This window comes from Megalops cyprinoides, chromosome 7 (assembly GCF_013368585.1).
Source record: "Megalops cyprinoides isolate fMegCyp1 chromosome 7, fMegCyp1.pri, whole genome shotgun sequence".
NCBI classification, from domain to species: domain Eukaryota; kingdom Metazoa; phylum Chordata; class Actinopteri; order Elopiformes; family Megalopidae; genus Megalops; species Megalops cyprinoides.
In genome coordinates, this window is record NC_050589.1 from 24745122 (window position 1) to 24768049 (window position 22928).

At 40.7% G+C, this 22928-nt stretch overlaps 2 protein-coding genes across 2 annotated transcripts; both read right to left on the bottom strand.

The window, feature by feature from the left end:
• Nucleotides 1-2203: 2203 nt before the first annotated feature.
• On the bottom strand, nucleotides 2204-3675 carry LOC118781428 (guanylate cyclase activator 2B-like). The gene is made up of 3 exons (XM_036534474.1): nucleotides 3553-3675; nucleotides 2898-3090; nucleotides 2204-2373 (listed from the first exon to the last, which is right to left on the bottom strand). Exons 1-3 carry the CDS (start codon nucleotides 3622-3624, stop codon nucleotides 2309-2311), a joined length of 330 nt encoding a protein of 109 aa, XP_036390367.1. The 5' UTR covers nucleotides 3625-3675; the 3' UTR covers nucleotides 2204-2308.
• Nucleotides 3676-10011: 6336 nt separating this feature from the next.
• On the bottom strand, nucleotides 10012-20249 carry lactbl1a (lactamase, beta-like 1a). The gene is made up of 7 exons (XM_036532422.1): nucleotides 20190-20249; nucleotides 15937-16084; nucleotides 14351-14457; nucleotides 13603-13760; nucleotides 13018-13265; nucleotides 11379-11484; nucleotides 10012-10990 (listed from the first exon to the last, which is right to left on the bottom strand). Exons 1-7 carry the CDS (start codon nucleotides 20247-20249, stop codon nucleotides 10012-10014), a joined length of 1806 nt encoding a protein of 601 aa, XP_036388315.1.
• Between the last annotated feature and the right edge of the window lie 2679 nt (nucleotides 20250-22928).

Genomic DNA, 22928 nt, shown 5'->3' on the forward strand with positions numbered 1-22928 from the left:
TTGTTAAAGCTAATAGTGTTTTGACCTACTTGGTAGCTATAATCAGTCTTGAAGAGGCATGGTCTACAACAATACAACCATAGTAAGCCCTAAGACTGCAGACAGCACCAGAGCCCCTTGTTACCAATTATAATCATTCTAGAAGGGGGACAAAAGGAACACTGGATCTGAAAATCTCAGAATATCAGATACTTCATACTCACACTCAGATCACACTATTTATTTACTTCAGTGACTACGGTTGAAATGGCAACCTTTACAGCTAAACTAATCCACTGCCAAGCAAGAACTTTGCTCTGACTTGTTACGCCTGTGCCTTGAGAGCCAAAGTGAACCTTTTGTTGCATTACCACTTCAGACAGAAAAAGTCTCAGCTTCTGTTTCAGGGATTTTTTTTTCACAGTCATGACAGTGTATTTACTGGGAAGCTTGATGATTTTACCGTTTACAGTTGGCTGGGGGAAGTTTGAAAATGTTAATTACCACAGCCGTATATTAGCAGTGGGTGTAGGAACAGTGGGCATTCAGAAACAAGGTCTCATGAGAGGTCTTATGACAGTGGTATGATGGTTTGATAAAGCACACTTTACTTACACAATCATTATAAATTATTGTGCATATAAAAATAGGAGTATTTCCATTAACATTTGATAAATGACTCTCCTAGTACTTCGTGTTTGTTTTGCTTTAGATAAGACCTGTGAACTGAACACAGAGCCATGCTACAGTACGTTCTCTCCCTGTGGACCATAAAATTCTCTTTCCTTTCAGTGTAATTTGCATTTACAGGTAATGTAAATATGGCTGAGTTCACAATTTTCATTAACAGAGGCGGAGTAGCTTATATTTAAAAATGGAACACACTAATCCCTGTATTCAATCAAACCTGTCACTTTATATTAAAGGAAAGTGAAATTCAATAAAAAGGACATAAACCTTTCCAGATTATAATGTCACCTCATTACATCTCAGTAACTCCTGGATTCTATTCAAATCTATCAAGCTATTTTCAAGGAAAATATTACTTTGGTGTAATAAAGCCACATATCAGCTTGGGAACTTTTTTGATCGATTTGTTGAATATGACTGAATGCTTCAATATTGAGTATGACTTTTCTCTAGGATGATTTGGTGGGTTTGTTTCCATATCATGCCGTTGCTGATAAACAGCATAAAATAAGATTCACTTTTATTTTTCAGAAATGTATTTCAATTACATTTGAGAATTTCTTTTTCAGACATGCAGCATTTCATGACCTGAATATGTAACACATAATCATGTATGGTACATTGTGGTGCTGGCCCACACCATTGTTTCTTCATGTCCCTTATCTGAGATGGCTGCCTTTCCTTCGCCTTGGTGTCCCTTGCTGGTGTCCTACTGTCAGGATGGCAGCAGCTCCCTCCGGGCAGGTCACCCCACCAATGCTATCCATACTCTTCTCCCTCCCTCCTCCCCTTGGACTCTGGAGCCTGTATGTTACCCACTACCTTTCACCACTCCCATTGCAAGAGTCACCTCTTTCACATCTCTCGCCCCTTAGAAATTAGGTGCTGGTTCTCAATGCATGTTGTTCCAGTCTGTGATTTTAATGCTAATAACTGTGGTACTACTGCTGCTGCCATTGCTACTTTTACCACAACTGTTACCGCTATTAGGGTAATAATAAAAATTATAAGATGAGGAAGACTATCACCAGATCTCCATTTGAAAAAACAAAATTAAAACAGGTCCATTCAGAGTGATAACGTCTTTTATTAGGAGGAATTGAGGACACTGTAGTGTAGTGCATGAGGCAAAACTGTGACTGAATGCACAATAAAGGAATATTATTTCAGATAATTTCACTGAGATAATGAAGCATGAATGAAAAACCAAACTGATAACACAAAACCTCCAAAAAGAGTACATGAAATAAAAAACTCCAATGTACATGGTTACTCCGTTAAATACAAGCTTTCTGAACCTCAACTAGCAATGTAACACAATGAAACACACTTCTGGAAGTTATGTGAAAATAATAAAATATATGCTGTTAAATGGCAAACATTAAAATTCAGCAAGGAAAAAAAGTAACAAAATAGTTTTTATAAATCTTTAGCTCCATTAACAAAAAAAGACTGTGGACATGAAAGTCTTTCCATCACCAGGGTCACCACCTGCCCTTGTCCATACACCAAAGTTGAAGAGGAGCTGTGCGGTTTCAACAACAGTAATTCTCAAAGAAGATGAAATGCAACCAAGAGAAAATGGCAGGCTCAAAATGAAGGCACGCGTGTAATCTGTAGAGGCTTGCTGGTCTGCAGTTCAGCAGCCAGTACATGCGGCATTCATACAGATCTCGCATTCGTCATGGTGCAATGCGATATACGCTGCAAAAACAAAGAGAAACAGTTTTATTTCCCTTTACCTCACTTCAGAAAGACAAAGCAGATGACAACAGCTTGGCACAAGAGTTAAGTCCATAGGCCGAAGGTTTCAGGTTCAAATCCAAGATTAGGCGCTGCTGTTATATCTTTGAGTAAGGAAAATAACAAGGACTGCTTCAGTACATATACATGTTTATAAATGCATGATATGCAAAAATGATATGCATTATAAATGCAAGCAATGGAAATATCCCTATATAAGGGTGACTCAATAAACAATGTAGTTTAACTTTACCATATCAAAGTGATTAACCATTTATTATTAGCAATAATAGGTGATTGGACTTTCACCACTTTAAGATAAACAACATCTAAGCAACAATGAGGGTTTTTGTGGCTGGTACAGTACAGTCTATCTTTGTGATAACATGAGCTCTGGAGGTATGCCCCTCCCTGCCTCTCCCTGCACCCCTCTCCCCTTCATCCTCCCCCGCATACCATCCCCCCCAACCCCCCCCTTTGCTTACCCAGTCTTGAGAAAGACAAGACCGCTCCTTTGCTCTGGCACACAGGCACAAACTCTTGGGGCAGGGCAGGGTTACCGCAGACAGCTGTGGAGCTGGTGTCAGCCAATCGGGGGCTCTGTTTTTCTGGGGTGTTCCTGTCCATGAGGTCCCCCAGCTTCATCACCGACTCCAGTGAGAAGGTGAAATCTCCCTCCTGGGAAGGGAGCACAGGTGTAAGGGAGGAGTGCAAGGTATCTCTGCCCTACAGCTGTGTAAAGCACTGTGCTCCCCAGAGATCAAACCACTTTACAAGGAGAGTTCACTTATCACAGTAACCTGACACACTTGAGGACCGCTAATGAAACCCTCCACCTGAAAATGCAGGGTTTGCCTATGACTTACATAAATGCATTGGCAGCAATCACATCCATATTCAACATTGTTGTGCTTCAGGTTTGATGCTCAAAGCGCAGTTAGTTCATCACCTTCCAGAGTACTGATTTTCTCTCTAACACCCATCTAGTTCATGTGTCTGTTTAAGCTCCCCTTCCAGCACTTGGTGGGATTGCACCTGACCAGTAGTTCTATTTAGGTTCTCTGAAGCTTTAACTGATATTTATAAAAGCGAGTGGAGCTTAACTGAAGTAGATATTGTCCATTCGAAAGAGATACTTACTTTGACCTGGACAGCCTCAGAAAGCAGGCAGGCAGCCAGGAGTAGGAGTGCTGCAGTCAGAGCAGTCTTCATCTTGGTTTGTGGCAAGGTTTTCCTCAGTTCTTCTATGAAAGTGTCTCTGGAGTGTGTTTCCTCTGTCTCTGCTTTGCGCTGGCTCTCGCCCTCCTTTTAAAGGGTTTATTCGGTAAACACAGGAGCAGGTTATGGACTGCAGAGCGACAGACAAAGGATTCTCATGGTTAATGAATGATGAGGATTGATTTTATGATGCCATAAAGGAGAATTCATAAATTTTAATGCAATCTGAAGATGGACAGAGATCGTTGCTGTGTTTGCCACCCCACTCTCTTTTCTGACTGTGAATGAATTTCCTCAATTAATTAACAGAGTCACCTCATGAGTGCAATTACCTTCCCACTGCAGACCCACTTGACCTCCCATTAGTCAGCAAATGATCTCAGACTGTTTGCACTGAGAGAGTGGCCATCATTTTCATGTCACTTAAAAAAAAAAAAAATTCAATACATACAGTTAAATCAGACTTAACGGTCCTCACATTGCCCCTGTAGGGTTTCAGCTGAGTCAAAAAACATATACATACAAACCAGAATCCAAAGTAAAATAGTCTGAAAAGTGCTGCAACGTGACATTTATTGCCTCGTGAAAACAACACATATATTATAATTATGTTTATAATCTCTGCACATTCATCACTATTCTTTAGAATTTCTGTGAGAAACAGATATCAATAAATCCAGCAGATGTTCTATGACGTTAATCAGCTCGCAGATATTTGCTAAGGCAAAAGCAAATAGCAGGAAAAGACAAAAGCACATGTGAGATGAAGAAAGGACTCAGTGTGCTTGTCCAGGGATTATTCACAATATAAACCTGCTCTCTTTGTGGACAGATTTTTATGCATTTGGGCCATGAGGGTCCCACGCCTGCTGTAAAAGCTTGCAGTGCTGTCATTGTTCCATTCTAAGCACTCTGTGTTTAAACTGTATTTTTACAGCTTGTTAAGTGCGTTAGTTTGCTTCCTTAGGGATCTCACCTGTGCAGTATGACACTAGAAACTATGGGTGGGGGCTTTGGATGTTAGCCAAAGGATAAGTGATTCTCATGTTTACTGGTGCTACAGCGGCAAACATGCACGTAAAACACGTAGGGAATATCTTCCAAATGTTTCTTGGAAGCAATATTACTTTCCAGATAAGACAGCATGTAATATTTCTTATACATACTCTTTGTTGGCAGTTTCTGTTGTAGTATATGAGAAACCCTTATCCGGAAATGTAATCTCTAAGTGAACGATTGTACCTCATAGCATTCAAAACATTGACTTGCTTCCCATGTAAATCCATTGTATAGCGTTCATCATACTACCATTACTACTACTATTACTAATAATGTTAATGATAAACTTTGAACTATACTGTGAAGGACTGTCCTTTTACCTGTTATTGTCTTTCATTTATTCATCTAATTTATTTGGATGTTGAAAAAATCATTGACAAAATATGATTTACTGTACTGTGCAAAAGACAATGTGGGGATGTTAGACCTAGAACATCATTCAATATTGTGCTTGTTGTATTGCAAACTTTCTATATCGTATCGACCAAATTAATGTTTAAAATAGTGTTAGGGTGCAAGGGCTAGCACTTGAAATTCTCATTTAAGTGCCACTGCCCAAAGTACTGGTGGATCATTATCACCAGTGCATGTGTGCATGTGTGTATGTGTGTGTGTGTGTGTGTGTGTGTGTGTGTGTATGGTTGTGTGTATGTGTGTGTGTTAATATGCCAGAAAAGTATTGTAATTGGATAATTGTTAAATGTTCCACTCCTATAGCATTGGAGTGGACACATTTCACATGTCATTAGTTAACCAGTCTAAATGTAGTTATGTGAGAAAAAACAGAGGAACAAGTGAAAAGTTGGATGGGTGGAGCAGTAAAGTATAATGATGTATTTATTAAACTATTGATCCACTCAGTTTTTAACCATTTATACCAAGGATGGTAGCCTGTCTTCTCTCCTGTTGTTTAAATTGCTGTGTATTTAAACCTGTAAAATATTGTATTTTTTCTTATTTAGCGTGAATTCCTCAATCTCTGTAACTTTTAAACCTTTTATTTAAAACAGGCATGTGCCATTCCTCACAGATGTAGTGCTCTGATTAAAATCTCAGCTCATCTTCCATCTTCATCTTTGCTTTTGGGATTCTGAAACATATGACAGACTCATATCTCAGTAGATTTGATGCTTAGCTCATGGAAAGTTTCCTTGGCTGTGACACAGCGACACCCACAGCATCTGCAGGAATAAGCCAGGGTAGAGGATTTTCCAGAATTATTGATGTCTCAGTAGATTTCATCGAACATTCAGCAAGTACTTCAAAGAGTTTGTGATATTCAAAGACGCTAAAATAATTGAAATAAAAAAGACCTATCCACAGTGGGCACAATGCACAATTGAGCTATATATGCTATTGTGACCCTTTGAACATCACGACCACTCATTGGACCTTGATTTGCTTTCCTCTGTTTCCCACTAGCTGCATGCATGTATTTTGTTTTCCTCTGTAATTGATGCATTCTCTAAACTGGGTCATGAGAAGTGAGCGGTCGTGGGAAAAGAGCAGTGGATGTGCTTAACAGGACTGATGCTGCTCATTTTGAGGAGAGGCGAGTGAATAATCAACATAAAACACAGGAACGCAAAATGGAAGATATTAGGAGAATATGTCAGCCTGATATGTAAACTTTGGAATTGTGAGACACACTAAAAATGTATATAATTTATTCAAAAACATTAATAAATAAATTTATAATTTAATTGAAAACATAAAAAGTGCAGTTGCAGATTTGCAAGGTTTTTTTCAGGACGAAGGGGAAGCACAGAGGGTGAGGACTGATGCTGACCTTCACTTCTTTTCTCGCCTTTTCCCACTCTTTTCATCCAACACCCAATATTGATTTGGGGCATTGTTCCACGCTTACTATCTGTGTGTCAAAAGCTATTTATCTTCATATTGCTCAACCATACAGGCGATCCCTTCAGGGGCTCCAGACTTTGATGGATTAGTCCTCTCAGCTGCGTCACTCTTTTATGAAGCAGTGTAAAGAAAAAAAAAAAAAAAGAAACAGCACTAGGTCTTTTTAACTGTTTTATAGAAAACTTTTATACGTTTAAACAAAGGTGCAATGTGTTCAGATGCATTTAAGGTGACAGACACTGAAGCAATAAGCTCTTATCTACATCTGTTTGTCATCCGTGGCATAACTCCTGACGTAAAGGATTTCCTCTATAGGATACGCTCTGTATACAGTCGTCAGGTGTGTGTGTGTGTGTGTGTGCGCATTTGCGGGCCTCTTTGCATCATTGGTATCTGTGGCACTCTTGCAATTATGGCAGTAATTTTAATAATAAACCATATTTATGTGCAGTGATGATAGCACTGTCCTGTTACTGTTGCTATTGGAGCCCCACAGTAACTCACTAACCACTGTATTCAGCACACGATCTGACTCCAATCTACCCAATCCACTGGCAGCCCTCAGCACCCCTGACTGCTGCTGCTCTGTGTTCCCTTTATTTAGTCATATGTACATCTTCTGCATCTTGTATTTTAACTTGTGCCAATGAGGGCTGCCAGCCAAATAAATAAATACTCTCTTTTTTACATTACATTAATTCAGCTGACACTCTTATCCAGAGCAGCTTATATAGGTTACAATTTTTATATGCTATTCATTTATACAGCTGGATATTTATAGCGGAAATTGTGGGTTAAGTACCCACGGGTACAGCGACAATGACCCAGCGGGGATTCAAACCAGCAACCATTCAGTTACAAGCCTTGCTCCTTACCACTATGCTACACTGCCACCCACTGCCTCTTGTTTATGTGAACAGCAAGTAAAGATGAAAGCATTCAGGAATGTTCTCTTCTCCTTCTTAAATTATTGATTCATATTTTTACATGAATACATGATACTTTTCTTGGGCAGCAATAAAAATAAAGCTGAGTCTTTGCTCTACCGCTCTGTCTGCGTCAGAGAGCTGAAACAGCTGATAAAGTTGGTCTGTGACGTGTTTATTTTTTTCACATGTGATTCAGTTTTATGCTGGATCTGTCAATCATAAAGATATCCCATACCCACGTTCTCACCCATTCACTGTCTATAAATCAGTTTGTGTTTACAGTAGTTGTACTGACTCTGCCGGCTGATGCTCACAAACCCAGCCATTACATTACATTTAGTTATTCAGCTGACACTCCCATCCAGAGCAATTTACAAAAGTGCGTAGAGAAAGGCTAAAAGCAGAGATGATACCAAATCACAGCATAAATATAAATGTGACCCCGTTTTGGAGTGTCAGTTCAAATAATTGCATGCCCTGTGGACTCTGTATGAGAAGATTTTGTATGGAGAGACAGTTCAGTCTAACTACTACAGTGTTTTGTCAATTCTGCTAAATGATGTAATGAGTGACAGACTTAAGTGAGTGTTACATTTTTTCACAATTTGGACAGCATTTGTTTCAGAAACTTCATTGCCCTCCAAACTTACGATGAACTTCTTGTGATTGTGAATAAATAAATACATTCTTAAATTCATAACTCAAGGTTATGGACAAAGCACACAAGTCAGAGAATGACAATGTGCAGACAGTGGTTTATTTTTGTTCAGTTTTCAAATCAGAATTTTGTTTTTCAATTAAATACAATACAATTAAAGACAGTACAATTGATTTTTTTTAAGTTTTCATTTATTGTTTATTAAATAATAGTACTTTTCACATTTCTCACAGGGGTTATCATTTGAATGATGGGTTTATTTCATCATAAAGGGGTTTTCACAGAAGAAGACAGAAAACACATGGATCTACTTTGGGCCCATTCATAAGCCATGTTCTTTAGTCATCTGTCAGATTCTTACAGTTTCATGGCAGACCATCTCATATGCTCATTAACCTTCACCAGTTAGATAGTGTTGTGAGCTATAACTTGTCAGCAAGGATCCAGAACTGTTAATCCAATGGTTCTGATTTTACATGGGGCCGATGAAAAACTGAACCGATGAAAAGTCAAAAAATGAGATGCATCTGATTACACAGATAGCTAAAAAAGCCAGATATACTGTAGCTATCTTGAAAAAACAAGAAACACAAAGAGTAACAATATCAGGTAAGGTAAGGGCAGTCTGTGAGTTAGGGTTTTGCTTGGCTTCATGTTGTAGTAAATGTGAATTCTAAACTGTAATGAAGCACAGCAGAATGTTGCGCTCTTCTTCCAAATCAGGTAATGTGGTCAGATATGGCTAGCTAAAGACAAATTGTGCAAAAAATATAAAAAACATAAAAGGTTAGCAATGACTGGAAGATCACTGACCCTTGTCCACATTTTCAGCTCCATCATGAGTGGGTCTGCCATTTCCTTCTCCCACAGAAGAAAGGCAGACTTCTACATTTCAAGAAATTAAATATGAAAACAACAAACCAGATTAAAAAAAATCTGGTTAAACGATGGATTATCTTCAAACCGGCATTCACCAATTTTAATTCAGCAGTTAAACTGAAATGGTATTGGTTTGCCACATGCAGGCAGCATATCAAACGATCTCATTTAAAATTAGTCCTGTAATCCCGTTGCAGTCTTTCAAAAATAATTATAATCAACTTTGCAATTTTCTGTTGTAGCCTCAACTGACTACAAGAGAGAAAGACTCTTGACACAATGCAAAGCTAATTGTTGCATGAAGTCTAAATGTTGCACACCTTTCAACATTCCAATAATGTTGTCTCAGCTGTTGGAAAACCTCAACACAGTGCCAAGGGCCAAAAACAGAACTAAGAATTACAATGTGAAAATGTTCAATGTATGTTTCCACATAACATTACATTACATTGTGATGACAGGTAATAAAAATGACACAGAGTGTAACTTACCCACAACCAAAACACAGCTTTGATGCAATATTGCATCAATATTGTTTTGTTAGCTAGGGCCAGTTCTACCACATTGATACAAAATTTTCATGAAGACATCTTTTTATTACCACTGACGCAACATGTTTAAAACACCAGGAATGACTGTACAAATCAAACAGAACATCAGAAGGAAAAAAACATGAACCCTTTTCAAAAACAAAGTGCGATAACAGCTAAAGTTTGGGTGAGGAGAAGTTCATAGAAATAAAAAGGATTTGAACATGGATTACTTCATCACCATTAATTACTTACTTCATGGACCTCATCAGTAGTTATAAAAATGCTTTACTCAAGAGACAGCAAAAGACAGGAAGGAATGTCCAAATGGAAAACATACTCTCACAAAGAAAGCACTTCCGTCTCCACTTAAGATGCCCAGTATACTCCAGACACCAGTCCAGCGCAGAAGGTTAGAGTTCCTTCTTGCCTTGCAGATATTTAAACTTCCCTCAGGAAGGGCTCAGCTGCTGAAGGTAGGCCTCTGGGCAATTCGCACCACGTTGTATGTGTTGAGTCCTGGAGCATCAAAGCCTGGGGACAGGCCCTTCTTGTCAAAGACATAAAAGTTAAAGAGCTGCTTGTCCTGTGCTTCCAGAGACACAGAGGCAGTATTGACGGTTAAGACACAGGGGTATTCTTTCTCGAAGACCACCCTGAAGACCCGCTCCTGCAGGTAATTCAGCTTTATGGTCCTATACTTCTCTGGGATCAGGTTCTCGATGTGAGGCCCGAACTGCTGCATGGTCAGCACCCCATCCGGCTCCGCCCGGATCTCATAGAAAGTGATGTTGCCATAGGTGTAGAACCCCACATAGGGTGCAGGGGTTGGAGGCGGGACAAGAACACGACGGGCGTCACGGAAGGCGCGCTCCATGGCGGGGATGAGGTAGCTGTAGGCCTTGGTCACCACGTCTTGGTTCTGCGGCTTTGTGCCAGCCATCAGCACCACCAGACCCAGCTTCATCCGGGGGATCAGGGAGAAGGAGGCGGAGTAGCCGTCCAGGTCGCCGTCCTTGCGCACCACCTCGTACCCCAGCTGCTCGTTGATCTCCCAGGGCGTGCCCGTGCGGTTGGCGAAGTAGCTCTTGTCGCAGCGGAAGAGGGGTGTCAGCATGACTTTGAGGGTGTCGGGCTCCAGGAGCTTGCGGCGGTAGGCGCCTAGCAACATCATGGCCAGCTTGGCCAAATCGGCGGTCGTGGAGTACATCTGCCCTGAGGGGCGGTACCAGCCCAGGTCATAAAGTGGAGCGGGCTGCCCACTGGCATAGACGCCCACAGCCATCTGGCTCTGGATCCCTGGGGTGATGTCGAACCCAGTGTCCTCCATTCCCAGGCGGTCCAGGATGTTGTCAGAGATCCAGCGCTGGTAATCAGTTCCCACCACCCTCTCGCCTAAGATGTGCGCCAGCAGGGAGAACGCCAGGTTACTGTAGTGGCACCTGGAGAGAGAGCAAGAGAAGAGACCATGACCATAAGGTTTCTTGACTGAACAGTTGTCTGTACTGATGGATGTAAACATTTATTGTTATGGCAAAAATGAGATTTCCTTCAGTAAATCATATTGAATAAAAAGAATATAACTACAACTCAATGTCAGTACGCTTCATGTCAGGTTTACATTTTGACGTATAGAAAACACAAAAATTGTGTGGGTGACATTTTGCATGATTAGATAATTACAGTAGGTCAATTGATGAGGTACAGAGGAACACAGTGTTCCTGAGCCATATTTATGAGATTTTGTCTGTTCCTTTTCTAATGGTAATAGCAGGGATATAGGCACATTGATTGTATGTGTTAAGTAAGTTATACAAAAGCAGATCTCACTTTGTGCCAGGGTCAGCAACAAGGACATCATCTTGCAAGAGGTTGAGAGCCGCCTGTGTCTTTCCTTTCCAAAGCAGGTTTGTGGCCCTCAGCCGTCTGGGTAAACCTGTGATTAAAGCAGGTAAATGACTACAGTACACTTGCTGCTCCGCATTAAAAGAAAAAAATCATTTCTGACATGAGATTGTGCCAATATTGTAGCCATTGGTTAGATTGAACTTGAATTTGCTGGACTGCAGTCCTTATGGACTGGCATAAACATGCCCTTCTTACAGCTGATTCCACTGAGGCCATCAGAACAGAACGAATGTGAATATATATTTATTCATCATTACATTAATTAAAGTACTGCTATCACACATACAAGATAATTTTTTAATGTTGGGCAAACAGCACGTGACACATGAAAAAGCTGAACACAGAAGCACACAATGTTACCATTTCACAGTCTGCATTCATCCATACAGGAAATAAAATAGTAGCAGGTTTGCCAAAGCTTATCTCCTCAAATGACAATCAGGAGGATATATGAGTCTTATCTCTGTCGTGGTGGTAGATTTCTGGCAGCCCACAGCAACCAATAGAAACTGGCTGACTGATGCAAACAGTCATTTATCTCAAGCGCAAACGTCAGAAAATGAGGTGCTGTACGGTGGTTTCGACATCAAGCCCAGTCAGCGGTGTGCGCAGATTACTGTACTGCTCTACGTGCTATTCTCAGGGTTATGTATTCCTGTCTCTCTTTTAATCCACGTGCAGTACCCAGTGACTGAAAGGATTATGTTGTCTTTAATGCTGTCAACCTACACAGAGCTGAGCTCCCCTCCATTTTGTTACCAACTGGATTGACTGTGCGCGGGTTGTCTACGTGCAGATTTTGTTGTGTGGATCTGTGAATCTTCACAGATTCAAAATCCAGAAAGATACACAGAGGTCCGAGCAAAGTTTAACTTCTTTATATATGAGAACGGTAATTGTTCTTGCACTGATACTGCATGTAGGGGGTGCAATACTCTGGAGCTGAACGCTTCTTCAGTAGTTTCCTTCAGATATGTGCATGTTGCCTTCTTTTGATACACAGGGTTGCATGATTATATTTTCTCGTGGATATATTTTTATAAGAACCTCGAGTACCAAAAGCAATTATCACACTCGGACATTAATGCCGACTGTCATTCATTCATTCATTCATTCATTTTATGCAGACAAACTGCCCACATTCCTTTTGGAATGTTTGTTTTCAGGTTAATATTGCACTGTTGATGGCCTGACAAGGTATCCTGCTGTAAGAGACTGACTTAAGACCTGACTGTGTCCCATTTTCCAAATATAAAGCGGGGTCATGTTGGAGCAACTTGGTTGTGCAATAAAGCTCTCTCATCCAGATATTCAGTCTTGCAATAGAAAGAACTAAAACATTGCATCCATAAAACAATACATTTTCCCCACTGAGACACATTCACCAAGATATTCCTATGGTCATATTTCTGTATCCATGTTTCGTGAAAGAATCCTAAATGAACAAATAATGAATAATGAACAAACCAGCTAATCATGAATTGTCTCTTTGCAGCAGATGTCCTGATATGAAATGAGCTGGCGTGGTTCCAGTACAGCACGCTGGCGGTGGCCTTCTTACCGGACAGCTGGCTGGCCATCCTGCGGAGGGTGACAGAGGACGAGCGGATCTGCACCTCGCCGCTATCCAGGAAGATCAGGCCGTCCGTCACGTGCTTCAGCTCAGAGTCCCGCGTACGGCCCAGCGGGTTCTTGATGGTGAAGTTCTCCACGTACTTCTCCAGAGGGTCGTCCAGGGAGCCCACCTTCCCCTCCTCCCACAGTTTATACAGCATCAGTGTGGGGAAGATCTTGGACAGACTGGCAATCCTGTGGCAACGCAAGCAGCTTGTTCAATTGTGATTGTTCATTGGTCTATGACAGCTTGGTTGGTGTATCGTCAGCTATCAGCAGTCTGCTTGTCAGCCAAGTGTGTATCACTTCTTCAAGATGAGTGAAGCACCAATACGAGGTGCTGCATTTACATCTAGTCATTTGTTCAAAAGGTATATAGCTTGAATTTAAGAAAAAATATGAATCTGGTTTGTGTAAAAATATAATTTCACGTGATTGTATAGTAATTTATGACTTCTCACGCTCGCTATTAGCTATACTACTGTTTTACTGATCTGAGACCTGTAAATTAGCTGGGATAATCACCTCTCACCTGTATATTGTGTACTCGTTCGGGGGACCAGAGAAGGGGTCACTCCTGTTCCGTTTGCCAAAATTGCCAGTCCACAAGACAGAGTCATTGTAAATGACAATGGCAGACAGAGAAGGCAGGCTAGTGGCATGGATGCTAAATCGCAGAAGGGAATCCACCTGGAGAAAAGGGAGAAAGAGAGAGACAGAGAGAGAGGCTCACTTCTGAAATCACCACAGATACAGCTGGGATACAGTCAGTGAGTGAGTGGCACTCAGAGTCCCACTCACTGATGATTGTCTATTTAGAATCCCAGAGATAGAGGACACTGACTCACAGGTACATTTTTTAGGTTACATCTTGAGAAGAAAGAACTTGCCGTCAAGATAGAAATATGGGTGTTTTTTAGATTGCTTGTGGAACATAATATTTGTGGTTTTGTGCTGATTTGTACTTTGAATGCACTCTCTGAAAGTGTACTAACACTGTAATAATTAAGTTTTTGTTAAATATTCGTTATGGAACTGAAAAGGTTCTTTTGTGGTATATTCTGTGTAACACACAGAATTGTTTTCTTATATGCCCTTTTGCTGCAAATGTACAATAAGTCAAATGAATTACTTCAATAAGACTGTCCTCACTCATGAATGGAATTGCAAATTACTTTCAACTTTAGGTGTCAGCTGAACTTTCAGATCAATTACTTATGAAAGGCTTTGATCATGTGACTTCAGGGGATACCTGGCTGAGGTCACATGTGACTGCTCACCTTCTCTAATGCCTCCCTCAGGTGATGGATGGGGTGTTCCAGGGGTGTGGGTTCAGGGAAACGGGGGCACATCCGCTCTGTTTTGGCATCTTTTTCCACACTATCATCTGTGGGAAAAGCAGACAGAGAAGAGAATAAGGCTTATATTCAAGCCAGTCACAATGCACCTTGCTCTTAACATTGTGTAACAGAGTTTAGCCAGTGCTACCTTTTTTCTGCATTTTCCAACATTGCTGTTCATTTCAGTGACCTTTTGGTGCTGCCTAAGTGCTGGCAAAAGTAACACTTGTTTAAATTTGCTGCTCACAGCCTCACCTACAGTTTGACATGATTTCATTTTTTTCAGGAATACTCACCATCCTGGAAATAATAAACTTCAACTTAAAGTCTAAACAAAATGAAAACAACTCAAATATTTCCAGATCTAGCAATGCTTCACCATATACAACAAAGATGTAATTTGACAGTTTTAGAATTCACATCTGGATCTGTGCCTCTGCCCCATGTTCAAATGATTGCACCTCCCACCCATTAGTGACAGTTCCAGCATATCTCAAAGACTGTTTTAAAGAACACACATTTGGATCTAACAGGGGAGCAGGGCCCATAGCCCAAAGGTTGCTGGTTCATTTCCCAAGTGGGCACTACTGATATGCCCTTGAGCAAACTGCATAGCCAGACTTAAGTCTGCCTTGGTAAAATTGTTTGCTAAGGTAATGTAACTAAAGGGTAATAGGCAGGCAACCCATGTGATGAATGCATGAAAGCTTTTCTTTTGTTCGAAATATAACTGTTGAGAAGACGTGAGTGATGCGCTGAACATGGATGAAAACCAGCACACATCCTTGCTTTTTCTTTCTTTGCGTTGCGGGGGCGGATGCACTCAGTGCCCCCCCCCCCAAAGCCCTCCATGTAATCAGGCTTTGCTGCGGGCAGCAATCGGAGAGCCGCCGTTTCGGGCTTTGCGTAATCTCCAGCAGTTACTTACAAACGATCAGTGAAGCATAAGGAGCTCAGAAAGCCGAATGGCCAAAAGTAGTTTCTGGCTTTAAGTAGTCTATAAATACCCCCCATCTAGTGGGAGAGACGGCTATGTTCTCACTTACCGTGCGCACACACACACCTCTAAGCTCTGAATGGTAGCCTATTCGCCAAGCAAGTTCAGTGCCAGCTCTTTTTTGTGCTGTGTAGCTACTGGCTTCTGCTGTGCTGACCTCTGTACACAGATAGAGCTAACTACAAAGCAGCTCCCCCTGTAGGAGTTCAGATGCAAAACATGACACAGAATTGGTGCAGTTGGCGCCATGCACCAAATCCACCATCACTGGGGATCTTTTAGGCAACCCGGCGGAGACTGTGATATTTTGAGCAGCTGGCTTACCTACAGTGCACTCAGATGGCTGGGTGTCACCTCCACTTTACCCACAGGAGCTTCACACAGGAATATACTATCATTATTGCATTAGAAGGGCTTTGTGAATGCTCACAGCCTGAGATGCCTGGTCTGGGGGCATGCTCTGTTAGGACCACAGGCTACTACATGGCAAGCAGATGGAGTGGTCAGACAGGGCATTCATGGTTCTCACCTGGCTGTAGTTTGGGCAGGCGGTACTGCCAGAGGAAGCATCCGGTCATGACCAGCGACAGCAGCAGAAAGAAGACCAAGCCCACCTGCGTCCACTTCACCTTCATCTCGATGGGTTTGGTGAACCCCACCGCTTTCGCAAGGGCAGGCTATGAAACACACACCCACAGCCAATCAGCATTCAGTTCAGAAACATCTTATGCCTCATCAAAAGTCTGACCTTTATGTTTTAAACCCCAAATGAAATTTGTTGATTTTGTTTTGTTTTTTTTTTGGGGGGGGGGGGGGGGGGGGTAGTTTCAGAATTAACAATCAAGTGCAGCTTCACTTACACTGATAAGCTGACTGAAAACTCAGTTAAAAGCAGTAGGAAAGCGTCAACAATCTCATATGGCATTACAATGTCAGTTAAAAAAATAGAAAATATTTTCTGGTACTTTGGTGTGTCCGGTCCTCTCTATTACATCGGGTCACCTTAATGATGTAAATATGATCACAGATGTTTTCATTCCTTTCCATTGAGTCATATTTTCCAGTGACTATATTTTCGTTTCAACTCAGTAAGTACACGCTAATTCTAATAGAGGTTCAGTTGCCCTTTTCTTTTGAGATCACATTTTCCCTGTGAGGACTCTTTTATCTGCTGCCTATTTATATATTTAAATATAAATATATAAATATATATTTATATGTATATATATATATTTAAGTGTGTTGATGGCATCATTCAAGATGAGAGCATGTCATTCATATGTTCAGGAAGGGATTACAAACAATCTTTGCATGAAATAAATGAAATGGATTTCACAATTACACACCATCAACTGGATTTGTGTTCCTTCGAAATTTACAAATAGTCACTCAAGGTATTTATATTAATGACTGACAAAGAGGTTTCCAGGCTTTCAACACACTTTTTTTTTGCAAATGTTTACAATTTATAGAATCCTATATGGTGATAACATACTGCATTTTGTTCAAGTCTTGGTTCAAGACAAAGTGAGTACACTGCTTATCCTATTCATGAGGTCATGACATGACATGCTATGTATAAACTGAGTAGGTGTAGAGCTTTCTCTCTACCTCTACAAGCAGCACCATTGCTTAAGATAGTCTACCATGCGCAGGCTATTAGAGTTATTTAAAATAGGTGCTTCTCATTGGATACTGAAACAACATGGCACATAAAATGTGTGAACAAAATAGACAGCATGTTTATATTGATGTTTTAGACTTGGACAGGAAAAAACAGTTATAAGCGTGCAATATATGACAGAATATGGAATATGGTATGTAAGTTGTTTAACTATTGAAAATGTTCAGTCCCAAGAATGAAGGTTTCTGGTTTGCCACAAAAGTATTTTAAACAAGGACTCTGAAAGGAGACCACAAGGTTTGTGACATTCTGACATCATGCACACATAATAGAAAACATGCTCCAAATTACATTTTGACAACATAATGACAGCCATAATCAGTGAATACAAACAGCACGTGGTGTGAATTTTAGCCTCATGAAAAAGAGAAAAGCTGTGCTAGATTTCTCAGTAAAGTGTACAATATATCATGGTCATAAGCACAATCAGATTGACTTACCACAAAAACAATGATGCTGAATTATTTTTAGGAAAGGTGAAAAATTCTCACAGAGCCCACATGACAAAGCATTCTTCTCTGTGGCATCTTCATATCAAAAACCTGCAGTCCAAGGGTGTTTTGACACAGCCGCGGGACGGAGCCTGTCCAAAAGAAGGCGCCCCGGCACAGACATAGCTGACGATCCCCAGCCTCTCCTCTGGCAGTGGTGGAACGCTAACTATGACCCCCCTCTGCTGACAGCTCAATTTCCTCTCCTCTTGCTGCCCGGCCCTGACGTCATAATCCCCAGATTTACTCCACTAAGACCCGCCAGAGGAGAGAATCCTAATCTCTAATCTCTGAAAATCAAATTGCTCGGGTTTCCGTGGCTGGGACCCTCCCCATTGGTCCATGAGAGAAAGGCGTGCTATCTGACACGCCTCCTGGGGAGAGAGTTGTAAAGCTGTGGGTGTCCCCCTAGGGTGTCCCTCAAGGGTAACCCCAGGAGTGACATCAAGGAGTCACACGCAAAGGCAGACTCTGAGTCCAAATTGTAATTCCATGATGTGGATGTAGTTAAGACCTTACAATGGAAAGAGTGGTTGGAGCAAAATGAGCGTTACAGGGGCAATCAGAGTTTGGAAAGGTTTGCTGGTAGATGAGCCACTCAAGATCTCTTGGGTTATGGTTTCAATGCCAAGACCCTGACAGTCTAGACAGTGGGATTGTAATAGTCCTCTGATATGTGGGGACTGGAATGTAAGGCAGTCATGGGAGAGAGTGGCTTTTTGAACCATAAAATAAGTGCTACTATCATTATTTCAGAGTTGGTTAATCCAGAGGGGGTATGACTGATCCAGAGGGGTATCAGAAGAGAAATCAAGTACATGCTCATGAAATTTATTGAAATACAATTTATTACATTATGTGTGGAGCACATACCCTTGAACTTATATTTTACATATCACCCTTTTATATAGCTGTCTATTTACTTAAGCAGTTCAGGTTAAGTATCTCTTTCAAAGCCACCTGAGCACTTCCCCATCCAGGATTCAACCCTGTTAACATTGCGGTTACATGCCTGGCTCCTAAGCATTTCCACCCCACTGCAAAGCAAGCCTTTCTGTGATTACTGATGGTAAGTGTGTGCTCACACAGCAGATTTACAGCACTTTGTCAAGTGATTATCACAGCCTTACCATGCTGTAAATGCTTTCCGAAAAGCATGACTATGGTATCAGTGAGGGGAAAAAGTGAAATAGACTCTAAAAGACAATGCTGTCTGTTGTCAAAATGACCATCTAACTGAAGTCTGGGTCAGTTAAGTCATTAGTGTGTCATGACCTTTGGGGAAGATGTGAGGTGGGCACTGGGGTTTAAACAGGAATTAGTGTCAGGGGTTAAAAGCAGTAGGGGTTTGCGTTAGTTCTATAAATACACAACGGATTGATTACAGGAACATGGGGAGACACTGTTTGGTCCTGAGGCAATGAGGTCAAAAGAGGAAAGTCTTAGATTCAAAATAGAGTTAAAATGTTGTCTATGCATAAAGGTTTTGTCATAACTTACTGTAGATGTAATGATAGTTAGCTTTCTTTATAAAGACAAATAAAACTCAATGTAAGTCATTGAGCTAATTGGTTTTGTTACACGGATTGTCTAATGACTTAAATCTCCTGGGAAACCCTTTTATGGCATCAACCAATCCTATAGGCTAAATGTTGCAGGTAACTATCCCAGGACATTCCACTCCCATGTGACAAAATATAGTTCTGACAATAACACATGATAAACCATAACATTGACCTTTTTATAGCTAATAAAAAAAGCAAGTCATCAAAACGATCATTACCAGATGTGTTGGTTTAAACCATTAGAATTATGGCTCAATTGGAAAGGCAGTCATCTCTGGTGCAGGATGAGCCCTACAGCTGGGTTTTTAAACCAATTGTTTCATGTGGGAGTCAACAATTACAGAATAAATTGGCTTTGACTTGAGTAGGTAGGATTCCCATGTCTCACCACTCTTAGGCACCCTGCGGTTCCTCAGGTGTCTGAGAATAGCTTGGAATACATCAACAGAGTAGTACCTATCCTCCAATAATAACCGCCCGTGTTATCGTAGTGCTGTGCATGACCTGTCGTGTGAAAAATAGTCATTGGTTGAGTGTATTGGATGATTGCATTTGCTGTGCTTCAGCACTCCTGCATGAGTACAGAAGATGGATTGGCGAGATGAGCCTAACATACATGATTTTGGTGATTTGAAAACGGGGTTGCATAAAGAGAAAAAGAAGAAGAAGAAAGAAGAAAAAACATAAAATAGAAAACTATTTTTGTGCAGTGCAATACTTCCACTCATTGCATCTGGTACTCGCTTTCAGGGTGAGCAACAAGCCATGTTGCTTAAGAAGAAAAACCCCTTGATTATGCATGCATTTGAAGTATCACAGCTTTTAAATCAAGTGGATCCTTTTGGAACAAGTGCAAATTTTCTGTAATCTAGGCACAAGGATAGATAGACCGATACAGATAAATTGGCCTGTATTGGCTTGTTTAAAACATATTGCAAAATAATTTTATCGCTTATAATACTGACAGTCCTGAAGTTCTGAAAAAGAACTGTAAAAGGTTAAGGATCAGATCCCCATCCTCAGAGATCTTATGGGCTTTTACCTGGGGCTCAACACTGTCCGTGGACGTCTCTCTCAGCACTTTGCTTCCGCCCTTCCCCATGGCTGCAGTGAGAAGCACAAGAAGCCAAGGGCCTAAAAAGAGACAAGAAGAACGATACATTACATCAGACGACACAGTAAAACCTAGTGACTTACAACTTGGTGAACGTGACGCTGAATGGATCCAAAACAGGGGCGGTGTTATCACATGCTATCATTGACTCACTGATTTGGACCGATCATAGTGCTTTTGCTCTGAAAAGCAAAGCCTTGGGTGATTGACATGAGCGAGTGATTGACAGCAGACAGTCCATGCTATATGGGACCCGTGAAGCTTCACTCTCCCACCATTAATGGACTTGATGAGCATGGCATACAGTGAGTAAACTGATGCCTTGCTTTGTATTCTGCTTGTATGATTCAGTAGATCACTTGGCATCTGACCGGTACACAGCTTTGATTTGTGTTCCATGTCAATTGACTGCTTTGTAAAAGCAAACAGAACTCACTGTAAATCAATAGACTTATCACATAGCACCAATACTCCTATTACAGGTGACTGTAAGCACACCTCTTTGTTATTTATGAGATCTGATAACAATACTCTAATGACGCAATCATAATTTTGGCCACTGTGAAGTCTCATGTTGTAATGTTGTCCTGAGTGCTTTCTTTTACAAAGTTCATCTAAACAACGCTAAACAAGCGTTCATCTTAAGTCGTACATGTGAATTAATATGCATTTTGTTATCACATGCCAAATTGCTGAAAATGTGCATTTTAATGCTGTTAACTGCAGATCCAAAAACCATATTCACATGGTCACAAAGTGGTCATGCAGGTTTTCAGACAGATTCCATATTTGTTATTGCAGAATATCAGTTAATTTGGTCCATCCTGAAACCAACTTTTGCTATAAAGAGCTTTTGAGACAAGCCATCAATATTGTACTGGCAGGTAATGTGTGGTTGGTGTGTTTTGTGAACGATAAAAGTAGTTCACATCCACATCCACAAGTACATATAAGCAATTTGTAACAACTTATTTCTATTCATTTTTACACACTGAAAAAATCTGTAATACTAATTAATATTATAAACAAGTAGGTTTTTCTGGCTTTTGAGATAGTTGCCCCAACTTTTAATTATGATATTATGATGACTGTTTAATTATGATATTAACAAAAGCATGTTGAATACCTTTGAACCTTGAGCACCTTTGAACGTGCACAATGGGAATCAATATGAGCATAAACAGCGCTTCCTCTCCTTGTCTCAGTGTTAGGGTTGGGAAACACTGTACAAAATCCACCTGTCACAAAAAAATCAATGATAAGTTGAAAAATCACCAGAAGATTGTCTCTCATTAATTTGTCAACCACAATTTCTCTTATCACTGCTCACTCTCACCCTCAAACTGTTATTCCACAACAAAGAACAAAGATAATGTTATCTTCCAGCGCTGGCGGCTAACACAGCTGAACTCAAGACAGCGGACCCTGCATCCAGTGTTTCTGAACAAAGATCATGCTTACTCTACCAGTGCAAAATATTTGTACATTGCATGCAAACATAAGAACTATTCCGTAATTACTATTTTGGGAAGGTGCTGGTCTATGGTCCGGGTTTCAGGGGAAGCATATCACTGTGCATGCTGCTGATATTATAAATTGTGTGGTGTACAAACTGTGCTGTGTTTTTCCTCACTGTAAAGCGCTGCATTTCTCCTGTCATGCTGAACAGTATTAAGGCAGGCCTTACGTGTAAAAGTTCCTGTTGTCATGCCAAGGCAGTTTACTTTTCCTCACGGCCGCATGTATGCAGCTGGACAGTACGTCAATGTAGGCTTTTATTCTGGGGTGGTGTTGTAAAGCTCTCACACCACATCAGATGCCTTTTATCTCTGTTATCTCTCTTTTGTCAATGTCCGATTGCTAAACCAGTGGACAAACAGGCAGACAATGGAAAAATCAAGAATGCTAGCTCCACGTTTTTTTTCATGGAGGATACCTGTTTTAAGCACAAGATGGGAATAATGCACTCTCTGTAGGCGCAACTTATTGCCTGCAGATCAGTGAAAATAACATAAATCAGGTCCCTTATGTTTCTGATGATTTGTTTCAGAAAACATTGTTTGCTAATGTATTCAGAGCATTGGGATAGCTTTACATTATGCAATGATTATGAGCTCAGAAACTCCAGGGAGAGGAGTAGTAATAAGAAAGAACCTTTGGGAGTCTTTTCTGCTCCCAAAGTGAGCAACAAATAAAAGGAACAATACACCTGTCAACTCTGGAAGAGCTGTCTGCTATGATTGCTGCTGGACTTTAAGGACGAAATGGAGCCCTTCAGTATTGTTTAAAAATGATGGTCTGGATCATGTTCCGTAGACATTTTTCTGTTTCTATTATTTTAACTAGTATTGCATTTCTTGGGATTTTTGAATTGACGCTTGTACCAGAGACAGCAAAGCTCTGCATATATTGATTTAATCATACACACATACACATGTATATGTTAACAAATGCATCCAGGCACATAGACACACACATGCAAGGATACACATGTGCACACACATGCACACACATGCACACATAGACATGCACGCACACACTTACGTGCACATAAAGATAGCATTGCACTAAATAATGCATGTTAGGGGAATTTAATTTGATTAATGAAATGTTGTCCTTTGAGTAGATTAAATATTACTGACTGCACTTGTAAAGATACGCTTGAAG